The sequence below is a fragment of the Anneissia japonica genome, unplaced genomic scaffold (assembly GCF_011630105.1).
Source record: "Anneissia japonica isolate Jap-2015-1 unplaced genomic scaffold, ASM1163010v1 scaffold287743_len2803612_cov181, whole genome shotgun sequence".
NCBI classification, from domain to species: Eukaryota; Metazoa; Echinodermata; class Crinoidea; order Comatulida; family Comatulidae; genus Anneissia; species Anneissia japonica.
This window is the reverse complement of record NW_022733259.1, coordinates 1,759,898-1,774,213: the sequence shown is the minus strand read 5'-3', so window position 1 is coordinate 1,774,213 and position 14,316 is coordinate 1,759,898. Positions and strand designations below refer to the sequence as shown.

The window sequence follows — 14,316 nt, the reverse complement described above, 5'->3', positions numbered from 1 at the left end:
ATTTAAATCCAAACAATAATGAAAACAATTTATGCTTTTAAGTAGTTAGTACCCATTACACTTTTTATTTTATAAGAACACATTTTATAAGAACACCGAGGCTGAAATTGCTTAAAAATTAAGAACAAAATAAGAACAAATTGAGGCTGAGGTAAAATGTTTAATGGGATTTTTATTTTTAAAAACTAGAAAAACCAAAAAAATTATATCTGTACCTTATGTGCAGTAGGTGTGACTATGTAATACCCTCTATAATACAGTACAGTAAGTGTACCTACCTGTCATTTGGGGCCATTTTTATCTGGGGACATTTTTTCAAAGGCCATTTTTCCCACGGCCGCTTTACCTACATTACAGTGTATATATAAACAGTACTGGGTACAATAATAATTTTGTATAATTTGAAAAGTGTGTAACATAAGAACAAAATAAGAACATTTTGAGCCTGAAATCGGCCAAAAAATAAGAACACTGAGCCTGGGCAAAATTTTACTGGTTCTTATAAAAAAAAAAGTGTATAACAAAAATGATACACCTGATTAGTAATATGCTGATATTTGCCTAAATATTCTCGATATTTGTGCATTCTATTCCCTGATTTCAAACTTGATTGCTAATTTTTTTAACCTCTGACTCTTCTAAATCAAATCAAGAACCTTTGTAAAGGCATTAATCTGACATCCACTACAGTACACCATAAAAATCTCAATTTATTCTAAAAGCTAAAGAATACATCTCCAAATCCACACTAATCAATTGATACAAATATTATCAAGAACTTTGCTCTTCTGGATTTAATCAGTTTTTTTTGTATCATATCCATTTCCGTTGTCTTCCTCATCAACACGCATAAGTTCAAGTGAAACTGTAACAACAGCAAAAGTTGCAGCATTAACTGGAAAGGCACGTAGTAACGTGGATCCAAGTCCACGTGTAAATACTTTTATTCCTTCTTCCTTCATTCCACTACGTACACAATCTAACGCTCCACTGAATTTATTTTTACCATGGACACCGTCGGCCTGAATCCTTGTTTTTATAACATCAATCGGGACGGAGGTCATCCACGAAGTCATGCCACTAAAACCCCCCGCAAGTAATAGTTCCCATACTCTTAGGTATTCTTGGTTGGATATGTCCAAAAACATTTGACAGTATGTTTGAAAAGCGGTGAAATAAATAGCATAACCAAGTGAATCTCGAAAGACGGTCAGACCAAATCCTCGGAAACAACCTCTAAATCCTTCTCTTTTGAAAATTTTGATTATAGCATCGACGGAGTTCTTGTACTCCTTGACGTTATTGCCATTTCCATAACCCTGAAGTTGCAAACGTGTTTTAGCAAGTTCCATTGGACTACATACAAATGACTGTAAGAACCCGGCCGTTCCTCCAGCAATAAATTGAGTACGAAGAGTTTCTTTCTCAAATAGTCTCACAATGTTTCCCTGCACACCAAAGACTATTGCGTTGATGAAAGCAAGACCAAGCAGGGGGGACGACATTCCTTTGAAGAGACCAAAAACCTGTAATATTAAATAATAGTAATACAGATAACAATAATAGTAATAAATTGACAATAATTTAATACGTTTTACTCCATATATAGAGGCTGTAAATAAAACAAGAATACTAATTTTTTAAAAATTTAAGGACAATTTAAGGTCTTGAATGGAAAGAGAAAACGAAAATGGAAGGTGGGAAAAGAGGTAAATGCAAAGGAAAAAAAAAATGAAAAGAGATGCATAGGTCAGGGTATTAAGCATACATTTGAAGTCCAGAATAAGACGGGAAAAGGGAAAAACGAAAGAAAAAGAGCAAGCAAGCACAATATATAAAACATGCCAAAATGTGAATCATTGTCACACAAAATTTTTTAAAAAGCATAAATATTTTGAGATGTAAAGAACTTACGGACTCTTTTCGTACAATTGTTGAGAAGCAGTTTATGATTCCTGAGTACCTGGGATTCTGATAGCTCTGAGCCTGTAGCCTTACCTACAATCATTAAAAGGAGCATTGATCATTCTTTAGCATAAAATAAAAAACAACACTGCCACTAACAACATCCATGTCTAGATATTTTCCACTATGAATACTCCCCCAAAAAGGCTAGGTATTCACTTGCCTTCCTTTTTGTCAGTCTGCTTGTTCGCAAGATTACGAAGAACTAAGGAATGGATCATTATACTGTACATAATTGAATGGCTTAGTGGTTAAGATGCTTGCCTTCTAATCCCAGGGTCCTGGGTTCAATTCAACAGGACTTTTTTCACAACTAAAAATAACTCAACTCCCTAAGCCCAATAAAGATTTAAAAAAAAGAAGGGTTCCTTAGAAATCTGGGAAACCAGAAAATTTCTGGGAATTGGGGTCTGCGAAACAAATGTATGTAGTTATTTATTTCTATTTAGGTAACATAGTTAAGTACTGGTACTACTGTTTATTGGCATTTGTTAACATTCTAAAACCTGCACTATAGTATAATCTAGTGCACATACTGGTACTGTTAATTCATAGTACAGTATTTCAATTGCTCCATTTTGTTTTCTATTCTTTTCTTCATTATCTAGAACAAACTGTTAAAGTATAAAAACTGGTACTTAGTTTAGTTCTGAAAGGTTTTTTTTTTACAAACAAACATAAACTTGATTTTGTGCATTCAATGAATGCAAGGGGTCATCAATTTGTTAATCATTTTTAAGTGAGTGCAATACTACTTTTTTCTGTGACCAAAAATCCCCTCCCCTGATTAAAAGAGTACACAATAAAGTGATTGTTGTCATTTTAAATCATAATTTTTCCCCAGCATATATTGTTATTTCTTGTGAAAAGTACTATAACTAGAAATTGCAAATTGCAAGCGAAGTGCTGCGAAGTACAACTGCATATAAATGTTCTTCAAACAAAATTATTTATGTGAGTCAAGTGAAAATAACGAATAATAAAAATATAACAAATAATATGAGACACGACCCATTGTCTATATTAGAACAGCGTTGGTACTGTGTACAATAGTGTTTTGCTGCAGTGACATCTCGCTGCTGGCGACTCGCTGCTGTTGGCGATGACTCGCTGCTGGCGAATCGATCTGCGCATGTGTATAAAATGGTATTTATTTCCGAAAACACTGTGTATGCCAGTCTACAACAAGCGTCGCCTAAATGTAATAATTAGCACGTTGAAATAGGCTAGTAAATAAGTTTAACTGGGTTCGTAAATAATATTGGCCTCAAAATATTGTGGCTGAGACTTGGGCCGATTAAACGTAGAAATGGAAACCTAGAAATATAGTAAAAACGCTGAATAGTAATACTCCAGCGTCGCGACATGCGGACGTTGGTACGAGTAGGTTAGTCTTCAAACGTTGCCTAAAGTAATTGATTTTACCCGGCAGAACGAAAGAAGGAAACTCGGCTTCTCAGTTGTCTTAGGCGCTCGTTTTTTGACAAACAATGACCTTTCAGAGGTCAAATTGCTGTCAAGAATATGAATTGGCTGCTTCGCAGCAATGAAAGAGTATATTGTGGAGAAAATGATGCACTTAAATATGTATATGTAGCAAATAGATAAATAAAGATCTTAATCACTTACTTTCACAGTATCAAATGGATGGCCAACCAACACCCCTGCAGCCCCTAAAAAAACAAAAGATTTCAATATGTTATGGGCTAAGAATTCTAATATAATATCACTATTTTGCATATAGACATTCCCAGTAAAATTTCAGTCGTTAAGAAAAATCTGATTTTTATATGTTATAGAGACTTAAAAATATAATAATACGAAATTGCTAGTTTAACTGAATTTATCCACACCTAAAGACTTTAGTGGTTCCACACAAAAAATTAATGCGGATGAATTTTTATGTTTTGATTTTGTGCTAGGTCTGCGAAAAAATATAGTAGGCACCGGAAACATAAGCCTATCCAAGACTGCTAGATTAGGCCTAGCGTTACCTCGATTTAAGTTCTGTTATCAGACATAAAAACAGCCGACATGATATTTTCCATTGCTAGTACTGACACTTGTGATATATAATATTTCATTAAAATTATTTTATTCTGACAGAGATTTTGCAATGCATATGCATTTTTTGTATAAAAATTCTTTTTCTAGTAAAATTTTACTGAGAATGGGGCTTTCAGGCTGAGGTAAGAAAAAGTTTGATTATTGCACCTCTAGATGGCAGGAAATGGCACCCAGAATTGAAGCTTGGGTTAAAGCGCCATATAAATCCAACTATTATTATTATTATTATTATTATTATTATTATAGTAACAAACACCCTTTTGGGTGAGGGTGCTAGATTAAGGACCATGTAGTTAGGGACTCCTTCAGAGAGGGTCAGTACCACCTCAGCCCAAGAGGTAAGAATATTTACGATTACGGCACCTTTACAGTAGATGGCTGGAAATGGCACCCGCATGTCATGTTTCATTTGCGCGAACTCTTGTGCCACAGACTCACTAGGCCTAATTTTACTGGGAAAGGCAGGCGGAGAGCACGTGGTCAGGATATAGATGCAACAACGATCGAGAGTTCACTCGCGATACCAGCTAGCTCCGCAGTGTTTTAACCTGGAGGTCACATTTCACCTGATAATCGCTTTTTGTGTTGTAGCTAAAAAGTGCACAGCCAAAATCAGTTATTTGCCGTTCAAACACGCTATCCATTGCATGTTTTTAATTGATTTTTTTAATCGATTTTTTTGAACTGGTCCCATTTCTACTGCGAGAAAAAAAATTTTTTTTCTTAAAAAGCGATTTTTAATAAATTTTTTCTTCCAAGTAGAAACAGGCCCATAGTTTGGTGATTGACCTACATGTACCAAAGAATTTTAGATTAGCTAGAAAACTGTAGGCCTACTGTGTTTATATAAATTGTAGGTGTTTCGTATTGTCCAAATTGCCAGTGTAATATTGGATAATAAAAGTTACCTTATAAATCTAATAGTCTAATCTAATATCTGATTATATGCAAGGATCACATGAAAGATTTTAGCTATTTCTGAAACTTATTCAGAGTACTTTTGAACAACTGTTCTTAGTGTATAACATATAAATCAATAATGATATGCGTACAGTAGTAGTGTCAGAAGGTCACATTATTAACCTGTGACTGACCTATGTATCCAATAATAATAAATTAGCTAGGAAAATGTAGGCTTACTGTGTTTATGTTAATTTTAGGTGTTTATTGTCCAAATTTCCAGTGTAATGTTGGACGATGAAATTTATCCTAAAAATCTAATAATAGATCTCGACAAATGGAGCTGATTTTATGCAAGGCTCACATGAAAGATTTTAGCTATTTCTGAAATCTATTCAGATTGCTTTTCAACAATTGTTCCTAGTGTATATAACATATAAATCAATTTGATGTGTGTAGTAGTGTCAGAAGGTCACATAGTTATCTGGTGATTGATTTGAATGTATTGAAGAATTACAGATTAGCTACAGAGTAGTATTGTACCAGTGTGTGGTGAGGTTTACTGTACTACTATACCACCAGTCAGTATCCACAAAATGTACTACAGAATATTCCAGCCCAAGCCTCCCATCTCCATTCGACAAACACCCTAGGCTTTTTTTTTTTTTCATTTATTTCCACCAACAGTGAAGAATTGCCACTTAGAGGTAAGAAAATAAGTATATATATCTATATTAAAAATATGGAAATACAAATAAACAAACATGGAGGGAAAAGCATCACCAAGGCAACACACATACACACACTCATCAGTTTCCTCTAATATAGTATTATACCAAACTAAAATGTGTTTTCCAACTGCAATTTTTACTAAATAAAATTGTATAATGTATAAATATTTTTTTTAATGCATGAGATTTATTGCAATATGTGCCTATTAAATCAAAGCAACAAGGAGCTTTGATGTACACGTTATAGATAGGAACAGCTGGCGAGTCAAATCTCTGGGCTCTATAGCTACTTCAAACTCATATAATGTGACGACCTAGAATTTAGAAATAGAATAGTATGTTCACACCTGGGCTGCAGGGAATAACAGTACGCTCATTACGTCTATAGATTAGTTAGTAGACAGCATATAGAGAATGGTAAAGACATTTGAGGGTTGCATACAAAGTACTGTATGGTTGAAATTTTAACTGAAGGAACAAAGAGGAGTTTTTCTTGTATTTACATTCACCTTGCCATTTAGATATAACCAATCTTACAACTATACTGTACAAAAGATACAAAGACATAAGATATATTTTAAAATATAGAAACTTGCAGTTTGGCACACATACTATCATATCATTATCACTAAACCTATCTTTGTTGTAAAATAATTTATTGTAATTTGTATTGCATTGTATTGTAATTGTGGCATACTGAAGCAATAAATTGAATTTAATATCATAAAGAAAAATTTGGTAACCAAGGCAACACCTGGGGTTATTCATACATCCCATTGGCCATAGAGGGTCTGAAATGTCAAAGACAATTTAAATGTCAATATTTAACAATTTTTTTCTCATTTTTCTTTAGAATATTTTTTTACTCATATCCTTTGAAGTTCAACAAATTAAAATAAATACTAAGCAACATGTGTTGCAATTGATAATAAAGTGGATAAATATTGCATTCAAGTACAGTACTTCGTAGCAGGAAGGGTTAAAACAAGTTGTGGGTTGACAGTATGAGAAATCCAATGTTGCATGCATACATCGCGTCGACAAGTTCGGTTCTCAATATGATGCCTTCTATTTTACGCATGCATAAAGGCAATAGCATTTGCTGGGAACAGAAATCACCCGGCCAACCATTTGTTCACACTGATGCTGAGTGGTCACCGATATCAATCACTAGTGACCGGGAGGGGTAGATCTCTACATAGTTTCTATTCCTCCGCCATTAGGGCATTGAACAAGTCACTTCAGTAGTTTGAATTTTCATATTTTATGTTTGTTTTTTTGTTAGGGAACCAGACCGAATTTCATTGTATGTGTATAGTACGTGTATATATGACAAATAAATCTATTGAGTATTGAGTATTGAGTATCTATGGCCCGATTTTGGTAGAAATACAAGTTTGTTTCGGACTTTATGTTCTAAAATGTTAATTTCGAAAGTGGTATTTCTCGATTTTTTACTTGAGTGAAGGGGAGACTTGAAGAAAATTTCAACAAAAAAAATTTTTTTTTTGGAAAATTTCTGTCGGTTGCAGAGGCCAACACAAACTTTTTTTTTTTTTTGGCCTTATGGTGTACCAAAAGTTTTATATATTTTATTATCATTGATGCAAATGATGTTAAAAAAAACTCCATCAGAATTATTACTGATACTTGCCATACAAACTGTCAAGGAATAAAATAGTGTTCTTGTAAAGCTTGTAAGGTGAAAGGGTAAAAATCAGAAAAAAAAAAAAAACCACCATTTAAAATAGAACTGAATGAAGATTAAAGAATAAATAGCTTCCTGAGGAAGTGAATGAGTGTGGTTGGTTTATACAAGAATTATTCTGACCACTTTAACAAGGCCAAGTCCTATAAGGTACAACAGGAATCTTTTGGTTTTTACCCTTTTCTTTTCTGCTGCTGCGTTGATTTATTTCTATTAATTGTGGTATTTTCTAGAATATATATCGTAATCATTTGCACAATTTTGGATTCTTTTAGCAAGCAATATTTCTTAGTTGCTGGACTAGCATTGTGGTAATTTACATACCGTACATAATTTGGCCCGTGCCGATCAAGTTTGGTGACATTACCAGCACAGAAACACGATTTGAAAAAGTTTGGTCATGAAACTATGTTTCCTATATCTTTTTTATAGTCAATGTTAAAAAGAATTAAAGCTATGAAAACATTTTAATTCGTTTTAAAAGAATGCATTCAGGCATATCACAATTTTACAATCTAGTTGAATGATTTACACCTATTTGCTTCCTGCCCTACTCACTTTTACAGTTCAGTATACATCCCCACATCCTTCAAGCTGATAACTATGCTACTCCATCAAATGTTCATGAATGAGCATATTCAAGTTTATAATTAGGAATTCTCTTCCTCATCATTATGTAAAAAGTCAATAACTTGGCATCTTCGTTAATGTGGTATTACTGTAATAATATGTTGCACTTACTGTATATAGCGCTTAGGGCCAATGAGGCTTTAATTAAGCACTTCATATTATTACCCCCCCCCCATGAATGAGCATATTCAAGTTTATAATTAGGAATTCTCTTCCTCATCATTATGTAAAAAGTCAATTTTTACCAATCAATGTTGAGAAGAGAACTGCAACTGCTGTGCCAGACGGCTCCTATCTAGTGTTCAATATTCTAAAAAATAATTTTAATATTACTGTTTTTCGTAGTTTGTTTAAAGTTCCTGTGCTGTTTTTTTTTTTTTTCCTAACTTGTGTATGCAACTTAAAATACAAAAAGAAATCTATTTCTATGAAGTTCTATGGGTTGAAAGGTTAATAACAATGAACCTTTATTGGTTTTACCTTGATATCAATTGTAATCCCAAAAAAAAGCTAATCCCACAGAGAGGTGGTCCGACAAGAGTCAAGTTAACAATAAGCAGTGAAGAATTAATGTGTAGGCACAGATTTTCTAAACTGACAGTATATTATTACTAAATGTATTGTAATATGGTAAGCTGGTATGTGCTACGAACAATATTGTAGAGTAGCAGATGCAGTTAAACAGTTATTGCTTTGCCCTATTTCACACTACACACAATTCTTAGCAAATAGTTTTGCCAAACACATCCCGACCGAGAGGGGAAAAAATTATGTTGAATGTAAACAGTGTAGTAATGGGATGGTTAAATGCTTTAAATTTATATAAATAGGAAGAAATTATTTTTGAAAATTTCAAGGCAGCAGCGGGCATAATAAAATATTTTTCTGAATTTCCCATTTTTTGCAGTGTTGTGTGCGCTAATTGGCCAAAAAGAACATTATATTTTTAATCAAAATTATCAAAATTGAAGGGCGGTGGGTTCGTGAAATAAGGTATAAAGAAGTCTCGCCTTAGCTACTAATCTAAATATATTGTTATCAGTGGAATCAAAATCAGTAAAATTAAACAGCATTATCTATTAATAAATGGTATACTACTGTAAAAGTAATATAATTTGATGTAACACAATTGTGGGCTTTGGATTTACAATTGCAATGTATTTCTTTAAAGTGTAATATCAAGCTTTTAATGGACTGCAGTTTTGGAAAGAATAGAACTAAAGTTTCTATCTTTAAAGATAAACTCTATTTATATTGTTATTTAGGAATTTATGTTGCGAAGTTACTGGTTTACTTCTTGATAAATCTTTATCGCTTTAATTACTAAACTGGTTGGTATCTTTAGGTAGAAAGACAGGGGTGGATTGCTATAAAACGTTCGTAACTGGTAGTCCTAACTCCTCGAATAAAGCCTGCTTTATCACTTAGACGGTCTTACTAAAGTCACTCTGCTAAGACCATTGCTATAAAACAGTCTTTGCTTAGACCGCTTTGAGTACTGAAACAAACAAGCACTCCCTGGTAACAAATTGAGGGCACATTTATGCTTGTTCAAAACATGCATATTTATCAAAAGGAACGTAGACCGGTTGTTACAGACACTGAGAAGCTTGCAGAATATTCGTTGTTTGATTCTTAGTTTTTGATGATCTAGGCCTAGGTCTAATACCTGTAACACCATGATGAAAATGATTTAAGACCGTTTTAAGACTCTTCCGTGTAGGCTTTAAAATTTAAGACGGCTAAGTGGTTAGACCAGGGTATAGCAATGGTCTATAATCGTAGACTAGTGGCGACGTCCTGATTAAAGCCGCCTAAGCGTTAAGACCGTCTGAAGACCACTTATAGCAATCGGCCCCTGGTATTAATTTGTATGACTCTCACATCATAAAGTACACTGTATGGTGCTGTATTCTGTAAAATAAATTCTACGCAGCTAAACCAACAACAAATATTTATGTCAAATGTTTTATTCTTATATGAGCTACCTATATAATTACCAGATTAAATGATGATAATCTATACTGTCATAAGCATAACAACAAATATTTATGTCAAATGTTTTCTTATATGAGCTATACCAGATTAAATTGTTTAATGTTGATAATCTACACTGTAATAAGTATAACAATCTGGTTTATCAGCCCAAATGAGTTTATACTTTAACAACTGGTATCATGGTATCTTAAACACAATGTTGACTTCAACCAAATTAGTAAAGTGTATCATTGTTCAAACTTTACAAATCATGCAATTTGTAAATACACAAATACATGTAGGGATAATATTGGACTTCTTAAGCAGTACAGCAATATGATTCTAGCTAGATTTTAAATCCTTAAATAATTATAAGTACTTAAGCAGTACAGTACAGTAATAGGATTCCAGCTAGATTTTAAACTCTTATAATTATAAGTACTGTAAGCTTAAGCATGAGATTCTACACCTTAAGCATGAGATTTTACACTTTAATAAGTATGAGATTCCACACCTTAAGCATGAGTTCCTACACCTTTAGAATTACCTAAAGTAAGATTGTACAGTAAACAGAGATAGTACCTTAAAGCTGGGCACTCACAGCGCTAGACGATCATCGGCCGACAAGATTCTATGGAGAACGCAGAGCCAAGACATGCACATCACAGATCTTTTTTAATGGTGGTTCGTTCACACTGCCACCAACATTCAGCATATGGTTTCGCATCGTCTATCGCTCATAGGGAGAGGAGTTGGATGCAGTGAGTGCCCTGGCTTTAGCATGAGATTCTATACCTTTAAGCATGAGATTCTACACCATAAACATAAGAGTCCACACCTTAAACATGAGTCTGCACCTTAAGCACAGGATTCTACACCTTAAACAGAGGATTCTCTACACTTTAAGCAGGAGATTCTACACTTTAAGCAGGAGATTCTACACCTTAAGCATAAGATTCTACACCTTGTTAAATGCTACATTAACCTGTTGTTTTGCAAACTATCTCTTTTTTTTTTAACTTCAATTCAAATCCAACGGCTATACAGTAGAAGCAGGCTGTCAAAAGAATGGAATACACTGGAACGACAACAACATAATGATATACAAAACAAACAACATAGAATGCTAAAAAACTCCATTGCTGTGCATTAATAAACAGCATGTCAGCATAATCCATGTTGCGAGTCAACAGCCTGGTTTCAAGTTCAACATACAGGATGTATGATGTTCGATATGAAACTGCAAGTTATGACTGTGATCAGAGATCACGTTGACATCCGAGGCCATGATAAGACATCAGGATCTTTGTTGGTTTGAATTTAACAGACTCTGTCCACACTACCAAATTTTCTTTGACAAAAAAACTTTTAAATGCCCATATATAGTAATGACGTGCCTATATATGGTCACGATGTAATGCCATCGTGACCATATTTAGGAATCATGTTTGATAGTCTCGAAGGGGCTTTAAACAACTTATACGCAAGGTCCTATAAAAAATATTATTAGTTTATCACCCTATCTAGGCTGGAAAAGTGATGAGGGAGGGAGGAGTTTTTTTATTTTGCTAAAGCCAAATATCACCCTTGGGTTGTTTGCTGGTGCATTGATATTCAAAGTAAAACATGATTGAGATAATACAAACAATATCTACTACCTATAATTATTTAATTAAAAAAATGAAAAGAATAATTTGTTTAAAACAAAAATTATCAAAACAATTTTTTCTTTCAGTACCATAGAAGACATGATTATTATTATATTATTAATTTGAGAAATATTGATGCAGAAACAACAAAAAATTTTTGTGACTGAAAATACCAGTTTTTATACAATATTACACTATTCTTGCCAAATAAAAACAGTCCCTCCCTCATCAATAAAGAAAAAGCAATATTCTATTGTTTCGATTTAAAAAAAAAAAACGCTGCCCTCATCACTTTAAAAAAAAAGTGATAATCTAATAATTTTTTTATGTGCCTGATGTGGCACTCTGTTGCTTGTTGATTATAATAATTTACTGTATATGACTAAGCAGATTGTCATAATATAAAAACCATTGGTTGCACACATCTCGTCGCATTTTATTCTTCGTGGAATTACGTCAGCCGACGACGGTGCACTGTGTTTCCGCTTAAACATGCTAAAAATTATTTTTATCTTTATTTAAAATAATCTTCAAAAGCATGCCTCAGTTTGCGAAACAGGGTATAAAAGTTTGGACTAGCTTTAAAAAGCCTGGATGTCTTAAATGCAGTTTTATGGCAATGCATGAAAGTAAAATAATTCCGTATTTCTCACAATAACCATGTAAAATGTATTTTAATACTTGTAACTTACCTCCAAAACAGCCAGCAATAAAATCGTGAGCCATGGTCATTCCGCTGTACCAGCGATTTATCACTGTAAACTTTTCTCAGAAAACAAATTAAAATTAATAAATTCTTGTAAAAATAGTGGATTCCTTAAAGCTGTAATTTCACTCATTGACTTCATTACCTTCACTGCTAATGTCTACACCAATAAAGTTCTGAGTATCGCTAGTCAAATAGCCTACTCCATCCAGGCCAAGAAGTAAGACCAAGTTGATCTATAAATTATGTAATAATCAGGGGTCAAGTCTCGATCACATCACGACCAACAAAGGCTGTCACCATGTAATGAATCAACGTATACTGTAACTCACTGTATATGAAAAATAATTAATTCAAGTAACCATGTTCCTTTGTTCAGTTATATATTCTGCAAAAAGTACTGCACGTTTTGATTGCTTGACAAAAATGAGTCATTGACATAATACCTTGCGGTATAAAACGATGCGTCCATCATTGCTTCATCTTTTGTAGGCATCGTCCACGGAGGTACACAATTGTCATCCGGTACCGGTATTGTGTGGGTGTCACTGTAGCCTAACTTAACCGGGCCTACCTAGCTAGGCCTTAGCTGCTAGCAGCTGATCATCACAGTAAGAAGAATCATATTCGCACTCCTCCGATCTTTAAAATTAAAATTGTTAATAATCTTGCACCAGTATACAAAAAGCGGTCTAATGCATACGATTTAATTTAGTACTTCATATTTAATACATAGGCCTACGTTTAAAATTCGCCACACTGCGTCAATAAACAACAGCTGTCTCAGGCGGTCGTCTTCTGGAGTGGTGGAGATTCGATCAATACACAGCAGCACATGTGCTCTCGTCGCTTACGTGCGCAAACAGCGCCACCAGCCAGACGTTCATTCAGTAATTATTTATTTTCATCTTCTATTATCATTCATCATTACCATCATCATGCCGAATTAACAATATAAGAATAATTTGTACTATCATTACATTTTTTAATTCGATATATTAATGATGGTACCCGTATTCTTGAACATGAAAACACTGTACCACTTGTTTGTGTATCGTAAGTCAGTGTAATGGTATGGTTATGTAGACCATGTACCGGTAGCCTATACATTTTACTTTCGTTTTTACATATAGGCCTAATTTCTGTAAATTGTGCTTGTGCTGGTGTATTTTTTAAGCTTTTAATTAAATGTCTTTTTTTGTAAGCTAAACCAAGGGCGCAAATCTCTTTCGTGACCCACCTCAGCCCCACCACGGTTGGGGCTGTGAGGTGGGTCCTAAATTCATCATCACCATTATTTCTCATGTCTTATATTTTCCCAAAACGTGGCCAACACTAGATTGTTTTGTGGGGGGGGGGGGGGGGGGGGGGAATACTCCTCCACCCTTCCTCCACTGGCGCAGCTATTGTAACATTTTGTTGACTGAAATAAAGTTTACTAGTCTGTGGGTCCGGAGGTTTACAGGAAAATTATACTTTTATTATGCATTGCAGGTACGGAGTACAAATGTCTTTAGAAATAACAATGTTATTATGCAAGGGCGTCGGAAGCGGTCCGGCTGGTCCGGTGTTGGCCGGACCAATAATTTACAAATCAATATCGTTTGTAAGCCAAATTCTACTTTCTCTGACACAATCAAACATAACCTGCATATTAAAATTTGGAGGGGGCCGGCTGAGACCTCCCTCGAACCTGCCACTTCCCAGTGGTGAAACTAGGTTCCGATGGGCCCCTTTTGTGTGTCATCAACAGATTAAGAATGCTATATCTAGAAAAATAATGACCAAGTCACAATTAGTTTTTAAAATAATATGAAACAGTGTATTGCAAAAATTATACAAAAATAAATTGTTCAAAATTTCTTATCAATTCCATAATTATATGAAATGAGATATTTATTCCTCAATGAATGAATAAATAAAGTGCAAGAAACACGAACACATCATATAATGCAATATGAATAACAATGACTAGGTCTACTA

The 14,316-nt window shown here is 34.1% G+C and overlaps 1 protein-coding gene across 1 annotated transcript; it reads right to left on the bottom strand.

The window, feature by feature from the left end:
• Window positions 1-485: 485 nt before the first annotated feature.
• Window positions 486-13,165, bottom strand: LOC117116086 (mitochondrial basic amino acids transporter-like). Its single transcript, XM_033260032.1, has 4 exons — window positions 12,320-13,165; window positions 3,595-3,638; window positions 1,915-1,998; window positions 486-1,526 (listed from the first exon to the last, which is right to left on the bottom strand). The coding sequence occupies exons 1-4, from the start codon at window positions 12,357-12,359 to the stop codon at window positions 795-797; spliced, it is 900 nt and encodes a 299-aa protein (XP_033115923.1). The 5' UTR covers window positions 12,360-13,165; the 3' UTR covers window positions 486-794.
• Between the last annotated feature and the right edge of the window lie 1,151 nt (window positions 13,166-14,316).

Excerpts from the sequence above, each read along its gene's own strand:
- LOC117116086 (XM_033260032.1), bottom strand. The coding sequence starts at position 12,359 with ATGACCATGGCTCACGATTTTATTGCTGGCTGTTTTGGAG. Across the intron at positions 1,999-3,594 it reads ATCCATTTGATACTGTGAAA|GTAAGGCTACAGGCTCAGAG; the intron begins GTAAGTGATTAA and ends TAATGATTGTAG. Across the intron at positions 1,527-1,914 it reads CAATTGTACGAAAAGAGTCC|GTTTTTGGTCTCTTCAAAGG; the intron begins GTAAGTTCTTTA and ends TTAATATTACAG.